The sequence below is a fragment of the Pagrus pagrus genome (assembly GCF_965226575.1).
Source record: "Pagrus pagrus genome assembly, chromosome: 23".
Lineage (NCBI taxonomy): Eukaryota > Metazoa > Chordata > Actinopteri > Spariformes > Sparidae > Pagrus > Pagrus pagrus.
The window spans coordinates 4833690-4845863 of NC_140205.1; the positions used below are offsets into that span (position 1 = coordinate 4833690).

At 42.9% G+C, this 12174-nt stretch overlaps 2 protein-coding genes across 3 annotated transcripts in view; one reads left to right on the top strand and one right to left on the bottom strand.

Annotated features, from left to right (window-relative positions):
- btbd11a (BTB (POZ) domain containing 11a) overlaps positions 1-12174 on the bottom strand; it is a 177292-nt gene that overhangs the window by 14896 nt on the left and 150222 nt on the right. Inside the window, exons 5-9 of one of the 2 annotated variants that reach the window (XM_084345855.1) lie at positions 10525-10690; positions 7468-7557; positions 3537-3638; positions 2577-2670; positions 160-295 (exon numbers count right to left, since the gene is read on the bottom strand). In XM_084345855.1, the coding sequence (XP_084201981.1) occupies positions 160-295; positions 2577-2670; positions 3537-3638; positions 7468-7557; positions 10525-10690 (588 nt within the window). The remainder of the gene's footprint in view (positions 1-159; positions 296-2576; positions 2671-3536; positions 3639-7467; positions 7558-10524; positions 10691-12174) is intronic. The other variant, XM_084345856.1, reaches the window with a different exon arrangement.
- LOC311252588 (liprin-beta-1-like) overlaps positions 11712-12174 on the top strand; it is a gene marked incomplete at its 5' end in the record, with an annotated part of 281918 nt that continues 281455 nt past the window's right edge. The window contains one exon of the mRNA XM_084345857.1: positions 11712-11717. Coding sequence (XP_084201983.1) covers positions 11712-11717 — 6 coding nt within the window. The remainder of the gene's footprint in view (positions 11718-12174) is intronic.

A 12174-nucleotide genomic window follows, 5' to 3' on the forward strand; every position in this document is an offset into this window, starting at 1 on the left:
ATACTGCAGGATTTTGTGAGAGGCAGACGGACCCGGGCAAAGTGTGTAAATGAATCAATACCGTGGTAATGGATCTATCTCTGGCTGGCTGACACTTGTATTGGTTCCCCGCGTGCGTGCATGTGTATGTGTGTTTGTGTGTGTGATTGCCTGTATTACCTGTGACCATGTGCTGCTGCCAGGCTGTATGAGTTCATGTCTCCCAGCGGAGCAGACGAGATGCCGTTTCGACACATGGTCCCGATCATGGGGTCGGCCCCTCTCTCCAAAAGCAAACTCACCAACTCGAAGTTACCTGAACCAGGATGACAAGTACAACTGAGTACATCTACTCAAGAATGGTAGTTAAGTAAAATTGTTCAATATTGGGCTAAAAATTGACCATTTACCATTACTTTTGATATTTAAATACATTTTGCGGATTACACTATAAAATATATGTGCACTTTTGAAAACACAATCAAAAGTTGTAGATAAGGCAAATCAACAGGCTATAAAGTAGTTCAGATTAGCTCCAGGTACGTTATGCTGTAATATTATGTTATGTCATGCTATGTTGCAGTTGCATTGTGTGACGTCACGCCACATCACATCACGTCACATATTTTTATTGTTATGTTATGTTGCAAGCCAATTCTTTGTGGGAGGCTTTAATTTCTTTATTAATATACAATGGAAATTTTGATTTATGACAAGTTTATTAAATAGTTTTTTTCTGCTTTTTGCCCTTTGATGCAAGCCTTTCTGTGATTTTAACACATTTTAAATTAAGTGTATGAATGACACACATACAAACAATTACACATTAATGCATCAGTAACAAAATATGAATTACAGTCACTTTTTTTTCTTTTGATATCTTTAATATATTTGGCTGATAATACTTTTACTTGTCATGAAGAGTTGTACAGATTTTGCTCAATTAAAGAATCTGAATACTTTTTCCGTCGCTGCTGAAAATGTCATGTTTCTGAGGTGAGGCGAGGCTCCGTAAGTAACTCTGTTGACGTGTTGCAGCAACAAAACATAAATCACCGAGATCCCTTTCCACGTTCACTGAATTCCTCATGGTTGCTTTGAATGAAATCAGGTGACTGCAGCAGTGAGAGCCGCTCTGTTGAGCACAAAACGAATCACAACTAATCCCCGACGCTCTCCAGCCAAACACTGAAACAACACAAACTCCTTTAGGTGCCGGTTTACACATTTCATTACCGACACAGTCGGGACGTAGCTCTGCTCAAATCAGCTGGAATGTGTCCTGAGTTCCTGGATACTCTCACTCGCTTATTGCAGCTTTTATATGCCAGTAAAGTTAATGTGACTGTACAGTAAAACAGGCAGCAGTCAGAGAACCTGCGTTAAACTATTCTGTGCTTAGAAAGTTTCTCAGTCGGTGCTATTCATTAACAAAATTAGCTCTGGGATTGTGGTCTTTACTTCCTCTACATTATTTATAATTTAATGAGTGGGATGTTAATAGTGCTCATTATCCGTGGCTGTGTGTTTTAATCACCCGTTACCACGGCAACGCGGCTGCCTACACCTTCCTTAGGTCCCTGAATGCAACACAGAGGGTTCGCCACAGTATGTCGGAATTGAAACTGCGATCGCTTACCACTTGTTTGAAATCTTTCATTAGGGTTTAATTAAAAAGAGGCGGCGTTGAGATCTTAATTACAAGAATAAGGCAAACATTGGGGAATATGTGATGCGTTTAAAGGAGCAGTTTCACATTTTGTCTTCTTGTCGAAGGGATATCTTCTTCACATTTGTGTATTTTTCAGTCGCTAAGCTTTGACATTACAAAAACATGAGCAGCACCAACACGGCTTTATTAGATTGTGTACTTTGGCTGAGATTCTTTCATCTTAAAACAGAGCCAGGCTAGCTGTTTCCATCTATTTCCAGTCTTTATGCTAAGCTATAGCTAACCAACTGCTGTTGTCGTAGAGTCAAACTTCTCATCTAACTCGCCAAGAAAGTCGGGATGCACAATAAATATCAGACTGATAAATATTGGGAGTTTTATATCATCAGCTAGTTATCGATATCAGTGAAATCTCTGCGTAAACTACAGGCTATGAACTTTTATTAAAAAACAAAAATGTGATATTATTGGTTATCTTATAGTAATCAGCCACGAGAAGCAGGTAATTATCTGTTATCTGCAACAGCATGTTGTGCATCCATCCAAGAAAGCGACGACACTTCCAAAAAATGTAAAACCATTCCCTTAAATGCACATTTATCTGCAATGACAGATATTTCCGGTCAGTTTTAATCACATTCTGATTGAATACAAAACGCCTGCTGCAGACTGCACAACTACACGGCAACACACTCACACGAGGAGCAGCATTTAAAACCCACTGCAGTCTTCGCTCTCAGATAGTAATTGAACGTGATAAATTAATTTGATGATGCTTTGCAGAGTGGGAATGCCTTCTGGTGAGCTCCGACTCGAGCATGTCATGACTAATCCTTCTGCACGCTGCGTGAAGAATAACGAGACTTGGGTCGAATGTGAAAAGGAGAAGATATTCCACATGTCTGCGTCTCGTGTGTGATTATACCTGCAGCAGCGGCCAGCTGAAGAGGGGTCTCTGTGTAGTTCTCCGCCCCATCCTGCAGGGCGCCCTCCACATTCGCTCTGTTATCCAGCAGCAACTGTGGCGGGGAGGGAGGGAGGGAGGTCGGAGGAGAGGGGAGGAAGGGGGGGGGAAACAAACCAGGAGGGAGAGTAGGGAGGAAGAAAACAGGCGAGGGAGAGAGTGTGTTACACTCAGGCTTGGCTAGAGGAAAAAAGCCTCAACTGTTGGAAACCTAAACCAGCTCATTTTAGAGACTGTGCTGAGCTCTGGACACTAAACACACTCCATCTACACTCCCTCATTAGCTCCTGACTGCTGGGCTCATTGTTGCTGTTGACTCGCCTGAGCTGAGAAAGGAAACAATCACAGTGGCTTCTTCTTCTTCTTCTTCTTCTTCTTCTTCTTCTATCCCTCCCCAAAAAAAAAACCATCTGATTGCGGGTGGTGCAGATTAATTATTTAAAAAATCCTGAGGGCGACGCTGTTCATCAGGCTTTCAGCCAGTGTCAGCTCACACAATATCTACTGCACTGGAATGTGTTTTATATTAAAAAATGAACAGAACTGAGCAAAAAAACACTGAAATCTGGCATCCTCGAGGCTGCGTATCAGGCTGGCTGAGCTGCGCTCTGCTTGGTTTGCCTTCCGGACGTTTCTCCTCCTGCAGGATTCAGTTATAGTGAAAACCAAGAGGGAGGAGGGGGGGTGGGGGCGCTGGGTGACTCATCTACACATCTTTAGAGCATACATTATTAAAAACAAACTTAATCTGGAGAGTTTGCCTTGTCCTCTCCGCATAACTGAGATAATGACTGCACAGATAGGATCAAGAAGGAGAAATCAGAAATGAAAAAAAAAGTCATCATCATCATTATATCGTCATTTTTGGTGCAAAAAGGTCAGGGCCACAGGTGAATGGTTACAGGTGATAAACGTCACTACCTGCACGACAGGGACGTGTCCGTGTAACACGGCGAAAGTGAGTGGCGTCCCCTGGCGCGTTTCAGGATAAACTGAGGGGTGCTTGTTTACTGTGCTTGGCACCTGGGAAGTCATAGGTGAAGGTTCAGGGAGAGAGATATACAGCCATTAACATTCACAGCTCAGGGCGGGGGGAGATAGGAGGAGGAGGAGGAGGAGGAGGAGGAGGAAGAGGAGGGGGACAGCGAGAAGCAGTAAGCAGAGGAGGGCAGGGTGGCACAGGGAGATTTTTCCTCTTGAGTTTCACAGAAAAAAATCTCGAGCAGCTTGACTTCCTACCTCTCATCTCAAAACCCTCACTCTGAAAAGCTAGAGAGTCTGTCTGCCTGGGCACGGCTCTCTGACCACACTCTCCACTATCTCCATCTTTTTAATAGTGTTTCATTTCAAAGGGGAATGAAACCAGAGAGAAAAACACAACATTGGCACAGACTACAAACACTGTGAAGACGGGGCGGTGCTGACTCATGAACAAAGCGGCGTCAGAGTAAAAATTAAAACAAGCCATACAGCCCCGTGTTGTTCTGGGATTTCCTAAAGTGGCTTCATCACCGAGGAAATTATAGAAATTATTCCAAAAAACGTCGCCCGGAGGAGGCCTCTCTCCGGCAGACGCTTAATGTAATGTCACATTTCATTTGAGCTCTGATGCTAAACAACAGTGGGACTGTTAGTGTTTTGTGCGTGCGCGCTGATGAATTATTAATCACTTTTTTGTAACGTAAGGCGGTTTCAGCAGAAACAGAGGTCATCACTGTCTGCCACTTTAGAGGAGCGCTTTAACAAAACGTTTTTAAAACAGGGGAAAGTTCAATCAGTGGCACTCAACAGTATCTGCTTACTTAATTAAAATCCAAACGGATATTTTCTAACTCGCCCCGCAGGCTTTTTTTTAATCCATGCAGATAGTTTAGGCTTTCAGTCGTCACCTTAACACGGCGGAGGCGACTGGAAATATATTTTTAGTTGCTGTGTCACAACCCTCAGACGTCGCTCTGAGCTATTTTCTCCCAATGAAACAAAAAAAACCTGTTGACAGTAAGGTCGGGAGATCATCTAGGTCAGCGGTTTGTAGCTGTTTTTGGTTTTTGACAATTAAGATGCAGATATTTACAAGAAATTGCTAAGAAATACAAGTAAAATCTGAGGTTTTTTGGGTGTTAATGTGAGAATTGAGCTCAAAACATACTGAGTACTGATTATTCAGCATTTGTATCCATTACTGCATCGTAAAGACAGGCTGTTAGCAGGTGTGGTCTCATATCTTAACCGTCACCGTAGTTGACCTTTCTACTGCCTGTAAGTATTCGTAGTGTGCATGATTTCTTTGAAACATACGGGTGGTTCGACATAAATAAGAGCACGTTAACAAGAACCTCAGCTGTAATTACTTTCCCTCGGCCTGTGTCGCCGGCCTGGTAACCCATCTGGATGAAATACAGAAATATTTTCCGAAATACTAAATGAAGACAAGGGAGGTAGTATAAAATGTCACTGTTCCCTTTTCCACTGGCGGTAAAGGTTAATGTGATAACCTTTACATAACTTTGCATTACCTGCTAACAGCATTTCTTTATGATAGGAGAAGGAATACAAACGCTAAAAAAATAGTAGTATTATGTTAGATTACTTCACATGTAATTACCGACTGATCCCAATTAATTTTACTCCATAATTACCCAATTGGTGCTAATACCTACTATGAATTTGTGCACAATAATATGTGTAATTACATGTTTAGTTGCACAATGGTCATTTTGACCTGCTTCATATACGCTGGTGGAGACTGTCGAGAGTGAAGACGACGAGAAGCACGTTTAGAAAAGACTCTCGTGCAATCACCGCTCTCTGCCACCGTAAATTAAATAAATGTGATGAAGCTGATTGCACGGCGGTCGTCTGCTCGTCCGTAATGAGAGACGGCAGGATAAACTAAATAATAATGAATGGCGTGAATGTTGAACTTCAGTTGTACGAGTACGTGCTCTCACCTGCCGTCTATATCAGAAGAATGTAAATACAATTAGTGCATAATTAAAGCACCATCTGGCCTGATAACATGCTAAACAACAGTTGTGCTGCGTCAGTGCTATTGATTATATCTGAGGAACTATAATCAAAATATACTTTACCATTAAGACCTCGCTTTAAACACAACCTCCACACATGTATTGAGGCATAGGTGAAGTTTCGTAGTAAAAATACAGCTAAAAAAACGTAAAAAGGATCAGTCCGGCGTAATTCACATCTCCAGAAGCTTCGAGATCCAAGTGGATTTGAGAAGATGCCAAAATCTTCACTGTAGCTGCTAAACTAAAGGTTATTGCGCAGGCTTGACCACGCATCAAGGCTGTGAATAATTTCTTTTCAAATCAATTTGGGATCATGTCATTACTCTGGACAAGCTGTTTGGAGCCATTTTATACATTTCCTTAGTTGTATTTCTACCTTCTGAAAAAAATCCCCCAGATTCTCAGCGAGCAGAGAGAAAGTGAACACTCTCAATGAATGTGAAAACAGCCTTTTAACCGTTCCAACTGCTCAAACTGTAGGAAGAAGAAGAAAAACAAATTTTTGGCTGGAGGGGGACTTTAAGTATAAATCCAGTGGACGTTTTGAACAGTTCAACCAAAGAGGGATTTTTGCTTCTCGGGCTGTTTGTGTTGAAAGATTTTTAGAGCCCCGGAGAGGTAAAAGTAACATTTATGTCACAAGAAAGTACGAAAGAAACAAACATATTTTGACAGAGATGCTTTTTGCTTTTTTCTTTAGTCACGTCTGACCCTTCCCCAGGACATTTTCTTTGGACAGAGTGATTGAGGAGAACAAACAAATTTCCATTTACCTGCGATGCATTGATGTGATCTGAAAACCTCAGCACATAAAACTATCAGATGGATCCCACTGATTCTCTTGCAAGACCTACCCTACTCTGCCTCTGATTGGCTCGTGTCTGACCTTTTCGTACGACAAAGGAGGCCAAATAGGTCGGTGTGTTTACTGGGGAAACTACAGCTCGTAAACCGTCGTATCAGGACTGCGAGAAAAACAGACATCATCGCGCTACTTTGAGTCAAGCGTGGAGAACGCAACCAACGAAAGCCACCAATCAGAGACAGAGTAAGTCCATAACAACGCATCTGCATGGACTCCATTAGAAGAAGACCAGAAAATGTGTGTCTTGTAATTTGGGGGCACTGATCCCTTTAAACATTTCATACACAATCAACTTTAACACCGCTTTGCTTCAGAGTCAACACACCTGAACTAAGAACAAGCACTATGGAACAGTCAACAATGAGGTCACTGTGGTGGAGGAGAGTCCATGAAGCGTGTCTACGCTGGGATATTAAGATTAAAGCAGCTACACACACAAACACACACACACACAGACAAAATCAGGATTTATAACAAAGAGACTTCACTGTTATTTAGTAAGTGCAGTGAAGTTCATACTTACAGTCTGGGGATAGTTACACTAAGTGCACACACTTGTACAACAGCACTGAATTATTAATGTGCTTTAAAGCAAACTGCTGCTGAACGTCTACGGTGTAAGATGTGATGAAGTAGCTGCCTGCGCTGACAGACTATCAGTGTGGATTATTATTCTGCAACAGAGAAGAGACAAACTATCGTTTTACTGTGCAAATAAACAATTCCTCGCTCGTTACTTCTCGGTGCACTTCATGTAATAAACTGCCAGGGGAACAGAGGGCATGCCGACAGCAGCAGGTGGGACGATGAAGACAGAGAAAGGGGGGGAAAGAGCAACACAAAGTGGGTTTTCAAACACACAACAAATGTAAATGAACATTTCGGACAAAAAACGAAAAAATGTGGAATAAATGTGACACCGTGAAAGACTTGACGGTGCCTCGCGAACACTGACCTCGCTGTTGATGTCGGCTCCGGCGTCCAGCAGCATCTGGACCATGGCCTCGTCGCCGCGGACGCAGGCGTACATGAGAGGGGTCATTCCCTGCGGGAGGAAGGTTTAGGCTGGATTATTCATCGCTGTGCGTGATGTACTTTTGTAGAGAGGAAAGGCGATGACCTCTTTTTTTTTTTTAGGGGCAACTTTTTGGGCCTTTTGCAATCAGATGGAACAGCTGGAGATGGCGAGAGGTGAGAAAGCGAAGGGACAACACGCAGCACAGGGCCGTGGGCTCGAGTCAAACCAAGGCCACTGCCAATGAATCACCTCTTGTACCTGATGTACTTCTTATTTGAAAAAAGCCCCTTATTCAGCAGCTTTTCAGCAGTACAGAGTAACAGGCCAGTAGTGCAATAAAATTGTGATTTACAGGGAATCCAATCCCAATGCACCCCTTGTCCCTAACACTTAGCATGCTCACGTCTGGTCTAGGGGCAGTGGGAAGTGATTTTTTAGAGGAACACTTCAAACCGAGGGTTCGGAGAACTTTCTAGTTTGCTGATGTCTTGGTAGCAAACTAGTTAGCCAGCTAATGCTAATTTTTATTGGTGATTTGAGCATGATAGCCCTGTATTTTGATGTATTTCAAGGCTGCATTCATGTCCTGTCAAAGCGATACTCAGCACATGATACTCGATACCCTGACGGTGTGGACGGCATTGTGTATGAACTGTTCCCAAAGACAAAGTGACATACATTGTGCACGTATTGTCAAATGTATATGTGGACTTCTTCCATATATGAAAATGTATGGTGACCTTGTCGTACGTACATTAACAAATTTCTTGATTGGAGAGCTTCTCTGTTCATAATTAGTTGTTGATCTGCTTCTGAAACACCTAAATAAGTGCACTTGAGCCTTTCATGTCATCATTGAGATTAACAAAAACCATTAAATTGTACTGTAAAGGCAAATATTTTGGTGATTTCTCCGAATCATACCTTGAAAAATGTGGATTTTGGCCGTTATTCTACAACGAGCTCACCAACAGCTGTCCTCGTTTGCTCCATAGGAAACCTATAGAAAGTTCTCCTTTCTGTGATGTTGTAAGGAACCCCTGAAGTGCCACAGGTGCTTAACATCCCCTTAAGATTGCACTAAAATACCCTCAGTACCCTGCTTGCAGGCTCTAATTTTCCAGACATGATCATGGCGGCCTCAAAATAACTGTATTCTCGACGAGAGTGACAGCAGAGGTGGGCTGTGAATCTCTTAACGCAACATTTTATACCTCCACATGCCACCATATGCACCGAGCGCTCTCCTGAGCCCGACACGCCCACACACATTATGCTCCGAGCTGCCGGGTGAAGCTGCAAAGTATCAGGAGGGAAAAATAACAAGAGAACTTTATTGCAAGTTGTCCCTGCTCATCAGACCGATCCGGACTCATGCAAAGAATATTTTTCAAGCGTTTTGGACGAGCTTCCATAAAACAGACTTCAATCATATGTCTGATTTGGGCCATTACGCTCAACAAAGGCCTTTTACGACTGCCTCATAACGCATCGAAGCACTTTATGTTGAAGACTGATATCCCTGCGTGGTGATTCATTCTTAAATATTTCCTGGACACCGATCTACTTAATCAGCAGACGGATGAAGAGCGATAGATGATCGTCGAGATGAGTTCAAATGCCTCGCAGTCGAGATGACAGGCCGCGGCTTTTATTTTATTGCTCCGTTAACGCTTTCTGGTCCCTTGCACCATTTAACTGGTTTTACAAGTGAATAAAAAAAAGAGGCCTCGGCTTATTTATGTGGAAGGAAAGAGTCAATTTTTTGCACATAAGGACCTGAAAATACTGAGAACCAACTCAGGTCAGTTCTGGTCAAATAATCTGACTGAGTGTGGGATAAATCAACCCGACACGAGCATAAAACCTTCATGTTTATAGAAAAAGGGGCTCTGTCCAAACATAAATCCTACACGTCTATTGGTTTTTAGAGTATCTGAGTAGAAACCTGCCAAGAGTTTCTTAATTGAACTTAACCAAGCGCTTTTTTCTGACCTCAGAATATCTGATTGCGCGATTAGTTTCCACTTAGCAGCGCCAGGAAGAGCCGATATTTCCATCGACTGGGGAAGGTAGAAAATCCCAAATGGCGGCGACTCTTTGATGCGGTGAGGCTGAGATATCGACCCGCTGTTCAAACCAAACCCATCAGAGCTCGGTTCAGGAAAAGTGCTGCAATATCAGCCACAAGTGGAACAATTGATTATTTGACTCTACTTTACTTTGTTGGATTAACAGCGGGAATATACAACACGAAGCTAAAGCTAAGAACGGCTCTCAGAACCAACAGTATTAATACCATGTATAACTAAATATGTTCATATATCATACAATAGAGCCTGACTTGTGTTTGAACCCCACTTTAGATGAGTTTGTGCATCGGAGGGAAGGTCCAGCTTCATCCTGTTAGACCGGCTCGCCCACATCAGCTCACGAGGCAAAAATAACATCTGTGCAACATCAGCACACCTTAATCCTGCCCTGCTGCTGAGGACTGATAAGATGTTACTAAAAACTGATGAGTGTCCTAATATTGGAAACTGAGCTTTTGGCTTATTTGTTTACATTTGAGCAAATCTGCATCGTGGAAGGTTTGACACAAACACTCTATCTATCTATCTATCTATCTATCTATCTATCTATCTATCTATCTATCCATCCATCCATCCATCCATCCATCCATCCATATTTCTACACTGTGGTATTTCCGTGTTTACTTAAGTCACAGTCTGTGTTCTTCTTTCACTTCTGCTTGTATGAAGACACAAAGAAACCAACAATTTCATGTAAATTATGTGTATTTTGAAGTATTCAGCGCCCTGCATGACTCACCGGGAGCAGCCTGAGCCCAGCGTGTGTGTGTGTGTGAACTGGGATGCATTGGCAGGTATCACTTGTTAGAAACTCATTGTGTTCAACTCTTCCACTATCCCTGCGTAGGTGTGCGATGTTATTGCCGTGTACGCATGTAGGAGTGCGTGTTAAGTGCCGGACCTGTTCGCTCATGCTGTTAATGCCATCCGGCCCGAGCAGGTTCACGGCCTGCTTGACCAGGTCCGTCCGACCGCAGTTGAGCATCCTGAAGCCGAGGTCCTGCAGGAACTTGGCCTCTGTGGAGGCGGCGTCCAGCTTCCTGGTGGCGCAGAAACAATCCTCCGCCCTGCGGGTGGAGAACAGCAGATCCATTACTGTGATTAAGTGGCAGCTTATCTCAGAAATGGATTTTTGACATCTGTGGATGCGCGTCTCCGCCGCGCGCTGAGATAAAACACAGAATCGACTCGGGTGTTTGCAACTTCTACTCAAGTTTATTTCAAGTATTGAGCAGTTTGCATCAATTCACTAATGTTTGCATTCATCAGCTTCTGCTGCTCGACTTCCTTCATTTCCTAAAGTAGCTTTTCTCCAGGTAAGACTTTCGCTCTGACTCATTATTACTCATTCATGTCTCCCGTAAAGCCTCTTAATCCAAGCTGCGAGCAGCTGCCACAGCAGACACTTCCACGAGGTCGCATAGGAACTTTTTCTCGATGCTTGTCCGGCATACGTGACAATTATATCCCACATATGTAAGGAGATGATAATTGGCAACTCACACCTCTCGGTGTCTCATTTATTATTTCTCTGCATGTATTTTTGAAATGCGATAAGAGCCTTAACCCACTGACACCAACACAAGATCAGTGTCGGCTGCAGTGTGACGAATGTGGTGCATGGTTACGTGACTGCTGGGGTGTTCGAGGAAGAGGAAGAAGGAGAGAGAGAGAGAGAGAGAGAGGGAAACTTACAGAGAGAGGATTTATCCCCAAGTCACAAAGCCAGCAGATTAGTAACTGCTGTCCATTAAAAGAGGGACAAACACACTTCATTAAGTAACTTCCAAATCTCATGAACAAACTTTTTACTGAGACATTTCAGTTTAATGAAAGTGCTTGTCAGGATGCTGACATCTGCTTCTTATGTGACCATGACATCGTTGATTGTTGATTGTAAATGATGTCTTATTAAATCTTGGAGACTTGGATTACGCTGGACGACCTGTACGGAGCCATTTGATTTTTTTTTTGTTACCCCCCTCCTCATCTACTTCAGTTGTTCAGGAAATTGCTGCAACTCTGTTTTGCTGTGAAGCTCCAGAAAAGTTTTGTGGACTATGAAACTTCACCTGACTTTCCATCAGCATGAGGGTGAGGAGATAAAGACTGAATTTTCTTTTTGTGGGTGAACTTATCTTTTAACATCGGCACGCTAACATACAATGGCACTGCTAACCCTTCACTTTTGCAGGTATTTGGTTTTACCAACCAGCCCACATCACCCCTAAAAGCTGCTGACCAGAACCACCGCGTCTTTGTACTTTGAGAACTTTGAAGGCCTAATGATAACATCACACGCATCATCATTTCCCAACACTCTGAGCTTAGACGACCAGAATAGCCGAGCTATTAACATTAATAATAACACTGATTAACACCTGAACTAAAGTGTGATGACTTGTTATTAGTCACTCGTATTTGGGATGTCAGAGTGTCTTTACTGAGGCAGACCCATTACAAAAGGTTCTGCCTTTGTACTGATAAACAGACTGAGTGTCAGGAAGTGGCAATTTACTGATGATTCACGACTACGTCAGAGATCCACTTC